This window comes from Terrapene carolina, unplaced genomic scaffold (assembly GCF_002925995.2).
Source record: "Terrapene carolina triunguis isolate 2854851 unplaced genomic scaffold, T_m_triunguis-2.0 Scaffold96, whole genome shotgun sequence".
In the NCBI taxonomy this organism is placed as follows: domain Eukaryota; kingdom Metazoa; phylum Chordata; order Testudines; family Emydidae; genus Terrapene; species Terrapene triunguis.
Genome location: NW_020664447.1, coordinates 28,766,048 through 28,778,848, shown reverse-complemented (window position 1 = coordinate 28,778,848; position 12,801 = coordinate 28,766,048). Strand labels below are relative to the sequence as shown.

The window sequence follows — 12,801 nt, the reverse complement described above, 5'->3', positions numbered from 1 at the left end:
TGGAGGTTTTGTGTTTTGTTTTGTTTTTGTCATCCTCTAAATCTCCCTTATTGGCAACTGAATGCTGGCCCAAAGGACAAGTGGATTTGTTCCAGTGTGGCTATTCCTGCAATAAGACAACAATACTAATCCAAGGAAAAAACAATCTGATTCCACTGCCAATTACAAAGCCTGCCATATGCATTACAAGCCATGTAAAGCTGTATGTCTGATGAATCTCTAGCCAATGCAGTGATATTCCAAATTAACTCACTGAAGATAGAGAGAAATTATGTCAGGAAATCAGACATATACAAAACACACCAAGGAAACATCCCTTTCACACGCATACAGAACCATCCAAATACTAGATGATCACAATGGTCCCTTCTGATCTTGGAATCTATGGTCTTCAGGGGAGCCATCAACTCAGCAGCCTTCAGAACAGAGAGCCTTGTAGAGGGGAAGCTCTGAGATCCCAGTGCTTTGTTCCAATTTCTTACAGTACATAAAGTGAAAATGCCCTTCTGTGATCCTTCATTCCAAAACATGTGGGTTTTTTTACTCATATCTATCCCAGGGAACCAGGCAGGAGGGAGTTTGCACTCAGTGGGCTTTGGTTATAGACGTTCAGAACTCCGTATAGAGGTTGAGTATTATTTATTTATATTATGCCTTCAATCAAAAGCACTTGGTGCACAAAGCTTGATCACAGAAAGGGAAAAAAGGGATGATGGGAAGGAAGGAACTCACCTCTTGTGAGGTTTCTGTTGATGGTCTCCTGGGACATACTATGCAACCGCTTCATGTAATCCTCACTGTACCAGACTCTCAGCCTCTCCCCAGGCCGGATGTCCCGACAGGCTCGGAAGTAAATCCTCTCACTATGCTGAAAGGCCATCAGGTTCTGCTCCCTCTCCTCTCGGGATATGACCACATACCTAAGGGTGAGGATAAGGCAGGCTTGAATCACAAACTTCAGTGGGAGTGTGCCCCCTCCCTTTCTTATCAAAGTCAACTGAGACACATCCACAGTCATGCCAGAATGATCTTCAAAGACAGCCACAGAAACAGCAAGATTGGATAGCATTGAATTATGAACAATGATATGCCAGTGTATAGATACAAGAACACGAACAAGGATACTTAAGGACTATTAAACAGGTTCTTGGGTCTGTGGTAACTGTTTCTGCCTGGGAAGGGAGGTTACTACTTCTATTACTGTAACAATATATATGCCATCTGAAGGACTATCAGTGGCAGTGCTTGTGACGCGCACACTCACCTTTGACATTTTTCTTGCCTAAAATGTGTTAAACAGAATTGGTGACTTCCTGGACTCTCTACTTTCTGGAATCTGCTACTGCCTGTTCCACCCCAGGAGTCCCTCTCATTCCTGGAAATGACGGAACCTTCTGGCCGCCCACCAATCCTGGCCTCCCACCAACAGCTGCTCAAACACCATTTGACCCTTCAAGATGAGCCGTATTTCTTAGCCTCTCCCTTGCTGGTTAAGCAGTACCTGGATACTCAAAAGGGGGACGATCATGGTAGCTGATGATGAGTGCATGAGCCAAACATTTTGAACTGCAGTCTAGGAAACTGAGGGATCATCTACACTGGTGGCTTTTGCACTTGTGCAATTTCATTGGTATCCAGTACAAAAAAATAGTGTAGACAAACTGTAAATGCTTGAAATCCAATAACACAGGCTAACGATCTGCTAATGACTTTTGATTGAAAGATCGAAGTTCAACAATGAGATTTCCCCCCCCCCCCCCCCCCCGTTCTCAAGAAGCCCAATTTCAGCACAGTGGGAACACGGAAATTAATCTTGCTAGTCAGCCAATCCTCTACATGCATCTCGATAATATATAGATTTAGAGGTAGACATATAATAGTCAGGCTAGTGCCTCCTTTTCTTCGTCTTGGAGGAGGAAAGAAAGGCATCCTGTAAGCCATAAGGGTCCCATCCATTGCTGCTTAACCGCCTTTTGTAGTCCTATAGGACTAGAAGCAAAACCCGAAAACTGTGCATATAAAACTGGTTGATGCTATTTAAAAACTATATATTATATATTTTATGATTTACAACATCTTCTCCCCTTTTTACTCCTCTTCTCTTCAGCTTTAAAGGCTCCATGTCACAATGACCCCAATGTCAGTATGGGAGAGCAGCCAATATGCCTCCTTCTACAGTCTCCTACTGTTGTGGTTTGTATGAATCATTGTTAATTCAAAGCACAACTTCTCTTTGGATAGAGAAATGTGTGTATTTTTCCTTGAATTCACATTCTCTCTCTCTTACACACACATGCACACGCACACACACACACACACACACACAATTGCAGGGGGAAAAAGTTCACAAACTTGATCACGTTTTGCAAATACAAGAAACAGGTTTGCAAAGCCTCCGGCAGCATGAGCTTCAATCAGCTCTGGTTTTAGTGTTAACCAACTGCCCGTTTGACTGTAATCAGCTATGTTTTATGTACTATTGTGCTATACACAGTACCCACAATGGTCTATAGTCATCAGTAATTATGCAAACAACAGCCTTTATCACTCCCACCAGCAAAATAATCCAAACAGCCTACGAGACTTTTTAACTAGCCTTTTATAAATGTCAGAAAAACTGAGCCCTCATTCACAGCAACGTAGCACTGGGAAGAAGGCTACTAGGGTTTGTGCTTGTGCATCAGATGTCACTTCTGTGTTGACCTATTCAGGCATTCAAAAAACAATGCCTAGAACACCCAGGAGATATGCTGCTTTGCTATGATCTGTTCAGTGGTTAGTCCACCTGAGCAGCATAAGTAAGTGCAGGGAACGTTTGCCCCAGCACAAACAAAGTCACAGAAATGTTCCAGTGACAGTTAAGACCTGATTCTCCAGCTACTCTTCATCCCCAGCTTCCCAGTTCCATGGGAACGTTGATGAGATCAGTCTGCTCCTCTACACAAGCACGATTACTTTTAGATATTTAACATCTTCCACAAAGGCATTCATCCTTTACAGAATGCGTACAGTTCAACCCAGTAGCCAACAACACTGATATTTATAGGATAGTATCTTGTAGGGCAGGATAATCTTGTATGTGCCCAATAACTAGATTTGTCATAGAGATTTTGAGAATTCAATAAGGTTCAGCTTTGTGAGAGAGTGAACTGGTAACATTTTCTATTAGGTCCCTCAAGAACAAGATAATGTTAAAGCCACGTTTTCCTGTTATACGGCTTACTATGCCCGCCAACCCCCCAAACCTCTCAAATTTTCTGCCTGATCCTTAGATACACTAAGGACCCACAATTCCCACCTTATGATACCCACCCATTTTTCATTTGCCAGCCTGGCTTTCCCTCCCAGGTACAGTGCTGGCTGCACACTGTTTCTTCCCAGCCACAGCTTCCAGTATAACCTACCTTGTCTGCCACTTCCTGACCTTCCATCACACCGGGAACTAGTGGTGTGTGTGTGAAATACAGAGGAAATACAGCAAATGCTATTGTGGATCCAATCAGTGGTGGATCTAATTCAGGCTGTCTGACAGTGGCCAATGCTGGATTCTTCAGAGGAAGGATCAAGAAACCCCATAATGGACAGTTCTGGGATAATCTGCCCATAGGTAAATTTCTTCCAAGCCTGGGGCAATTAGTGGTTGGTTTATGCCCTAAAGCAGGAGGCTTTGTATCCCTTATATTTTTCCAATCTAATGTAAATGTGGATGTTCTCATCCATATAACTAAACTTTTAAAATCCTACCAAGCTTTTAGCCAATAATATCCTGTGGCAGTTAGTTCCACAGATTCATTATGCATTTTGTAAAGAAGCATTTCCTTTCACCGGTTTAAAATTACATTGCCACTGAACGTCCCCTTGAGGTGTGAACCATGAGGGGGGGGGGGGGGAAACACGAGAACTTGGGAGCATGTTTAAATGGCAAGGCAGATTCCCGGAAAAATAATGGAACAAATAATCAAACAATCAATTTGTAAGTACCTAGCAAGTAACAGTCAACATGGATTTGTCAAGAATAAATCATGTCAAACCAACCTAGTATCCTTCTTTGACATGGTAACAAGCCTTGTGGATGGGGGAGAAGCAGAAGGTGTGATATATCCCAATTTATTAAGGCTTTTGATACTGTCTCATATGATCTTCTCATAAGCAAACTACGGAAATGTAGCCTTGACAAATCTGCTACAAGGTGGGTGCACAATTATTTGGAAAACCATACTCAGCATTTATCAATGGTTCAGTCAAGCTGGAAGGGCATATCCAGTGGGGTCCCGCAGGGATCTGTCCTGGGTCTGGCTCTATTCAATATCTTCATCAATGATTTGGATAATGGCATAGAGAGTACTGTTATAAAGTCTGCAGATGATACCAAGCTGGGAGACGTTACAAGTGCTTTGGAGGACAGGATTAGAATTCAGAATGATCTACCGGGAGAAACAGTCTGAAATAAATAGGATGAAATTAAATAAGAACAAATGCAAAGTACTCCACTTAGGATGGAATAATCAACTGCACACATACAAAATGGGAAATGATTGCCTAGGAAGGAGTACTGCAGAAACGGATCTGGGGGTTATAGTGGATCACAAACTAAATGAGACTCAACAATGTACTACTGTTGCCAAAGAAAGCAAACATATTTCTGGGATGTATTAGCAGGAGTGTTGAAAGCAAGACACGAGAAGTAATTCTTCTGCTCTATTCAGCACTGATAAGGCCTCAGCTGGAGTTCTGGGCACCACACTTTGGGAAAGATGTGGACAAATTGGAAAAAGTTCAGAGGAGAGCAACAAAAATGATTACAGGTCTAGAAAACATGGCCTATAAGGAAAGATTGAAAAAACTGGGTTTGTTTTGTCTGGAGAAGAGACATGATAACAGTCAAGTACGTAAAAGTACCGTAAAAAGGTTACTATAAAGAGGAAGGTGACAGATTGTTCTCCTTATCCCCTGACAGGACAGGACAAGAAGCAATGGGCTTATATTGCAGAAAGGGAGATTTACGTTAGACATTAGAAAAAACTTCCTAACTGTCAGGGTAGTTAAGCACTGTAACCAATTACCTAGGGAGGTTGGGGAATCTTCATCACTGGAGGTTTGTGAGAACAAGTCAGATGAACACCTGTCAGGGATGGTCTAGATAATACTTAGTTCTTCCTTGATGCAGGGGACTGAATTAGATAATCTCTTGAGCTCCTTTCCATTCCTACATTTCTATGATCAGAGAATTCCTGGCTGAGAAGAAAGGGCAGGTGATCTGCATTTTCCCAGAAGACCTTACCCAAGCCAATCTCCCAGCAGCCAAAAACCTTCCCTGTTCCTTTGTAGACAGCTCTCTAGTGGCCCCTGCCTACTCTGGAAAATGGTTAGTTCCCAGCTGTTAACCACCTAGCAATTAGCCAGTGTCTTTGGCCTGGTCTACACATACAAATTACACTGTTGTAATTCAACCTGTTTAGGAACTGGTGTAGTTAAGATCAGTACAATCCCATTGTGTAAGGATTTCTGAATTTGTTTAAGAGCGCCTTTTAACAGTATTGAATTATCTTAAAACTGATGTAAGGCTACATCTACACTGCAGTGGCCCAGCTACGGCACTGCAGCTGTAGCACTGTACTGCAGACATTTGCTACGGCAGCGGTTTTTCCATCACTGTAGCTAGGTGGTAGCTAGGCTGACAGAATTCTTCCATCAATCTAGTGGTGTCTACACCAAGGCTTAAGTTAGCTTAACTACATCTCTCATGGGGGCAAATTTTTTCACATCCGTGGGTGATGCAGAATGGTCAACCTACGTTTTAGGTGTAGACACTGCCTAACGTGCTCAAATCAATTTAAGACTGTCTACATGAGAGGGTTGAAGCAATTTAACTATATCTACACTAAAAAGTTAGGTTGACCCAGCTATATTGCTCAGTGGTTTGAAAAATCCACCCCCCGTGCGACATAGTTGAGCCAACCTAATCCCCGGTGTTGATCTAGCTAGCACCTCTTGGGGAGATGGAGTAAGTACAGTGACGGGAGAACTCTTGTCATGGTAGTGAGCGTCCACACTGAAGTGCTATGGCAGTGCAGCTGTAGTGCTGCAACATTTCTAGTGACGACGTAGACACTGGTACAACTTCTGACAAGACCTTAAGGCTGTTTCCCAGCAATATTCCTAAGTGAGGTGAGGTTCCAAAAGGAGAGAGATACTGGTGACCATGGACATGCGACTCAGTCAAACCCATCCATCTGCACTAGTTTCGGGTTCTGAAGAGGTACCTGCAGATTACTGAGTAAAGTGAAAATAATGAATTTTAGCTTTCACATGGGTGATAAAGTCTCCCAGCTGTCCCATGCCCTAGGACAGAGAAACTAAGGTGTAAAGTCATAGCAAACCCCTCTTCAAATGCTGACAAGGACTTTGCCCAGTCTGTTCCGACCCAGCGAAATGCCAGGTCTCAGATCAACAGCACTGTTCAGATATTACACTGCTCAGAGACGTGGGAGCCTGCTGCTCTTGCTGGTGTGTATTGACTGGAATTGATTCCTTAGCTGTCGGAGAGGCAAGTAGGCACCAGCAGTGATCCTAGCTATGCAGAAGCTGGCCTTGCAGTATGTGCTTTCCATTTAGTGGCTGAACGCTGTTCTGTATTCCCTTTACCCTGCTTCTCTCTTACAGCTGACTCAGGACTCCCAGCGACCAAGAAGCTCTCGGCATCTCCCTGCTCAGGGGTGGTTGGTGTAGCTATTTCTCTCACACTTCAGAAGTAAGGGAGATCTGGAGGGAACAAGGGGGACCTAGTGGAGATTCAAGTATTGGAGAGAGCCACAGGCCACTGGAGGGTAGGGTGTGTGTGTGTTGTGGGACAGTTGGGAAGCCCAGGAAAAGGTTTGTTGTGGCGGAGCCTCAGTCATGCTGCCCCTCTCCCAGTCAGCCTCCCTAATTCTGTCCTCTTTTCTCCCCGCATTTACATGAACTATCTCCTCCCTCGGGGCTCTGTGCTGGTCTGGTGCCAGTAGAAGCCAAGGGGAGGAAAGAGAGAAGCCCAGTTCACTGCCTGAAGGCATGTGCCACAGCAGACCCAGAAGGAACATCAGCAGCTTGCTACCTCCATTCCAGTGACCACAGGAGATGCCTGCCTGCAGCCCAGCCGCAAGTGACAGGGCTGCCAAAGGCTTGTGTGTCACTCCAGGTTTGTGACACTTGGCAGCCCTGGGATGTCTGGGAATGTCGGACAGCAAATGGATGTGGCTGTTGAGACGGCTGCGTACACTAGATCTTTAACTTTAGCACCCTGGCACAAATCCACGCGGAGATGGAGTGGGAAGGACAAATGACCCAACAAGCATGTGTGTTAAAAGTGTTATATATTTATTGTAATTTATTTAACAAAATACTTTTAAAGAAATATTTTTCCAGCATATACAAGAAATGGAAATACTGGCATAAGCACAGCAGTATGCTTCAATATGGGCACTTTGTTTATCAGACTTCAATCACCAGTCAGTGTGATGTGCACAGGAGGAAGTGCCCTTTGCAAGACAGTACAAAGCAACCATTTCACTGAGGGTCTACACAGGGCAGACAATTCTCCCCGGGAACCAGGCCCCATCTGTAATACCCCACAGAGGAAATTATATATATAAAACTTAATCTAGTCATTGGATTTAATAATACATGGTCCTTTCTTGTCGCCAATCCCCCGAGCCCTGGGTTTGCGCTTTAGACTGTCCCATTAGCAGAACAGAAAACAGGGTCATCAGTGGTGGCTCCAGGCATAAAAAGACTAAGCAAATGCTTAGGGCCCCAAGCAGCTCAAGAGGGCCCCCGATTTAGTATTACCCCAAAAATACTATTCGTCTTATTTAATGTGGAGATTTTAACAAGCATATTAGTATGTGATGTGTTGGTACATTTTTTGGTACATGTGTTGGTACATCAGAAATAATGCAGTTAGTATTTTTAGGGAGTGGGTAAGGGGTAATGGAGGGCCCCTAAATTATTCTTGCTTAGGTCCCCCAAAGGACTACCACCTCTGAGGGTCATCACTATTTAAGTGCTTCTGTACATTAAGGGCTTAATCCTAAAACATTCTGAGTACCCATAACTACCATAAAAGCCACTGGGAACTGTGGATGCTTACCAGCTGCAGCGGTTAGGCCTCTATTGTCTAGCTCTGAGAGTTCCCACAGCAGCTCTCCGAGGACACCATAATCAGGGGGGCTAATCTTGTAGTTATATCAACAAGACATCAGCATGGACCAAATATTATAATAAATATAAACTAAGAATGTTACTAATAATATCCAGCAGTAGCACCATATTTACTCATACAAGCTTTTTAAAACATTTGCCATTTCTCAGTTTCTCCTTAAGCCACATTACAAAAGTTTCTCCAACCTCTGACCAAATACATTCGCCCACCAAAAAAACCAAAAAGAGTATTTTTCTACAGAATACAAATATTGCAACTGAAGCAAAATGGCAGACTAATAGAAAGGAAAGCGAGCATTGCCCTGCTCTGGCCTTGATGCTCTGGGGAAATTCCTCTATGAGAATCCAAAGTTGATTAATTCCTAGAAGAAAGGAGGTTTTCTCCTCACCAGACCTTGGCTTTCTTGAACTAGAGCCCTTTCTCAAGCAATTAAAATTTTACCTATTTGTATTAGGACAGTCAAATAAAAATATACACACCAGGAATGGCTCAACCACTGCAGTAACACTGAACTGAAGTATTTTAGACAATTATCACAGTATATTTTAGAAGAGAAATGGCAAACAGCTGAAAGAAGAAAACACTCTTAACAGTTTCAGAACAGTAAAGTAGGTCTCACATATTGTGCTGTCTGAGTTTCCTGTCCACTAAGGCTTTGCCTACACAACCTTTAGCTGAAGGCTTTGCCTACACAACTTTTAGCTGAATTTGCAATTGGCTTGTGACAAGGCTGGCTCTAAACCGGATTTGTGTTCACATACCCAACATGGTTAGTACTTGGTTAGTAACTGTGGCAGCTTTGTGTCACCATTTCAAGAGATCTAGGATAACACGTGCTGTCTCTGTGCAACCAGGTAGTAACATTTGTGTGTAGATGTGAACCCCCCAACTCTGTTTGTGTCTCCAGTTTGGATAATCCTCCTGTTACCCAGCTCTATGAAAAGAAGGACATCCCAGAGAGCACAGGCTCACAAGCTGCTGGTGTCGCTCTGCGTGAATGTCCTCTTGGCACACAGGGACAACTGCCCAGATTTTTCTACAGTCTGAGGTGGCATGACAGATGAGGATGTGCAAACCAGGGTAACACCCAGTGGTGTTGTGAAAAAACTGCTGTGCGGATTCAACTCAACAATGTGTGTTGTAGCCAGGTCAGATGACGGTATTAAAACCTAGTTTCAAAACCAAGATTATACATGTAAAGGCAGATGGAGCCTATGACAACAACAAAGTTTAAAATGCTGAAACACAGTTCTCTCTTGTCTGGACAGAAACAAAGTGTTTGAGGTTTTAGTTTAGATATCTATCAGGAAATTTAGATTGTAAGCTCTTCAGGGCAGAGACCATGCCTCAAATTCTGCCCTAGGATACCCCAGTGTAAATAACTCCACTGAAGTCAATCGAATTATACTGATGTAAAACTAGTGTACATGAGATCAGAATCAGGCACTATGTCTACTTGTTTCTGTAGAGTACCTAGTACATTTTTTGGTGTACAAAAACAATAGAGGTTATAACACGCCAGAAAAGAACATGGTACAACCCTGTTTGGCCACAATCATATTACAAAAAACTAGCCATGTTTAACCCTGACTGTGACGTGCAGACAGAGCCTCAGATACACTCAAGGAAATAGATGGATTAGACCCTGCAGTGCAAGTGCGTGCAATACCGCAGGGTTCTGGGTAAGTGCAACACCACATCTTTGAGGGTTTTATGGAATCATAGAAATGTAGGGAGGACAGAGTGGTCATCTAGTCCATCCTCCCATGCTAAGGAAGGATTAAGTATACCTAGGCCATCCCAGATAGGTGTTCATCCAACCTTTTCTTAAAAACCTCCAGTGATGGGGATTCCACTATCTCCCAAGCCTGTTCAAGTGCTTAGCTATCCTTATAGTTAAGAAGTTTTTCCTAATATCTAAGCTAAATTTTCCTCTGCTGCAAACTAAACTGGATTACTTCTTATCCTACTCTCAGTGGACACTGAGAACCATCCTCTGTGTCAAACTGTGCTTGGACAGTCTCTTCCAAGTTGCAGTGGGTGGGAGGTTCTCTCTGCAGCTACTTTCTCCCCATCTCAGCATTTGCACTTTTATATCCCCATTCCCAAAGCTGCATATAATTATTACAGTAAGCCCTGGTCTCCCATTATTGCAGAGCACAAGGTGAACTAATGAGCAATTACAGCCTTTAAAGCTATAATGATGCATCACTTAGTTAAGAATCTGCACGGCACATATGCCAATTTGCAGGATAATGGTGGGAGGACAGAGGCTGGGATATTTTGTGGTTTGGTTTTTAAAGGAAGTTTGCAAATATGTTGCCCTAACAATGTTTCACAGGCATTCTCCAAGATCAAAGAAATCAATCTAATTGCATCTCTCAGTCTCTAGAGCACTTAAGCACGGGGGCCATGATGGCTCGAAATAGCTACAAGACAAAAAGAGTTGAGGTTTAACTTCCCAGCAATCCAGGTTCTAAAAGGCTTGAGACACCTGTTTGTCAGTATATCGGGCAAGGCCTACTACTCAGCTGCCACAACTCATAGTGCTTTACAGGTCAGGGGGGCCTGCTGCTCCTCCCCATGTAATACTGATCCTTGGGTGGAGGCCCTGTGAATTCGCAACAGCTCAGGATGGGCCTTCCTTCTTTTATTTAACATGAAGCAGATTAAAAATGGTGTTTTCTCTTTTGTGACCTGGTAGTCCGTGCAGGAGCAGTCTGCTTTGGGGGGCTTTGGTTGGACTCTGCATGGGGCTCAGATGGGTTCCTTGAGCAGGGTGCCTGCAGGACAGTTCTAGAGGTGGCATTAGGGTCCTGCACCCTATGAAAAGCCTGGACCCCATCACGGATTTCTGTCAGGGTCTGGCACATCTGGCTGACTTGCCCAGTCAGGTCAGCCATCCTCTGGCCAATCACATGCATGCTGTCCGCCATGTCTCTATGAATAGCCACCAGCTCCTGGCAGAACTGCCTGAACAGGTCTGTCTGCTGGGTGTGGGAATGGAGTAGTTGCCGATCAAAGCTAGAAAGGGGTGGGCTCCTGGTGCGTGGGTGAGGGGGTTTGTAGGATGACTGGGCATGTGGGGACAAGTGCTGCACTTCCTGCCTTTGGTTGGTAGCTTCTGATTGATCAGATGAAGAAGAAGTGCGGAGGAGAGAAGGCCCAGAGAGCTGGCTGGCTTCTTCACCATCCCTCTGCAGCGATGAGAAGTGGTGCTCCTGCGAGGGGCCTGGCATTTCCTCATCTTCATCATCTTTAAACAGAACAAGAAGTGCAAATTATTATGGCAAAACTTTCTCTCCAATGACTTGTTTCAAGAGATCTTAGAGCAGCTGGAAAGCTTTCTCTTCACTATCCTAGCATTAGAGACAAGCCTCCAGATACAGTTTTTGGTGCATAACTTAAACATGCTTGCCCATGTAAAGCAAATATTAGCACCTGAGCAACAAATGTTGTGATTCAGGCATTGAGAGTGAAGGAACCCAATCAGTTGAGGAGGGATCCAACCTGAGAGGGTATCCAGTATAACCACATGGGTCAGGATTTGTTACCAGAAACTAAAATAATTTTAAACAATAGTGGTGACCTACCTTCTCCAAAAGCATGGTTAAGTAAAAAAATTGAATGTCTGGTTAAATTAAGACAGCTGGCCTTCAGGCTAGTGTCAAAACTCACCAGAGATGTGCAGATATCTGATGACAAACACCTGATCATGTACTATTGTTTACATTATATTTTATATAATGGCACCTGGTCCTTGCCAAATTTGACTTGCATTGCAATATTTTTGGTTTGGTGCCAAGGGATGTAATTTGGTAATGCTGCTTTAAAACAACAGGACCTCAAGTTAACTAGGTATGCTAGACTGATGCAGGGGGAAAAAGCCACACAAATAAAACCCCATTTCAATGCAATGACACTGACTGCAATAAAAATCTAGTGATAATCCTGTTCATGGGCATATGTACATCAAATATAATGATAATGCCTTATACTCCTAGCTACCTACTGATATCCTCACACAGACATAGTAACTATTTTGAAAAAGACTATAAGTTCAGACGTGAATCTCTGGATGATAAAGACTAGAAACCCTGTATAAATGTGCACATTACCCTTCTGATTCTGAAAGATAAATTACTGATTTCCAAAGGTAGGCGCAAGGAGTTGTCTAAGGGCATGTCTATCTTGCACACACACACAAAAAAAAAAAAAAAAAAAAAAGAAATAACCAGAGATCATCCCCCTCACAGGATTTCAGAGCCCAAGCTCCACCCCAAGCGGAAATGTCTACACTGATATTTTTAGCCCCACAGCCTGAGGCTTGTGAGCCTGAGTCACTAGACCCAGGTTCTGAGACACGGCATCATGTTTTTTTCTCTGCAGTATAGACATACCCTAACTGAGCCCCACTTTGCCAGCGCTAGTAGAATTCTGTCCTTGCATTTCTATTAACAACGTTAACTGGTAGAGTACTAAGGGAAGAGACACAACATGGTGGGAGAAGACCAAGAGTGAAACTATACTTAGTCCACTTTCCAGAATAACAGATATCCCTCCTTCTCTACTTCATCTCTCCAAAGGCTTATAGCAAAATA

At 43.5% G+C, this 12,801-nt stretch overlaps 1 protein-coding gene across 2 annotated transcripts in view; it reads right to left on the bottom strand.

The window, feature by feature from the left end:
* The window catches only part of PRDM11 (PR/SET domain 11), a 50,324-nt gene that overhangs the window by 6,293 nt on the left and 31,230 nt on the right, over window positions 1–12,801 (bottom strand). For both annotated transcript variants that reach the window (XM_024214610.3, XM_024214618.3), the window contains exon 6: window positions 733–920. In XM_024214610.3, coding sequence (XP_024070378.1) covers window positions 733–920 — 188 coding nt within the window. The remainder of the gene's footprint in view (window positions 1–732; window positions 921–12,801) is intronic.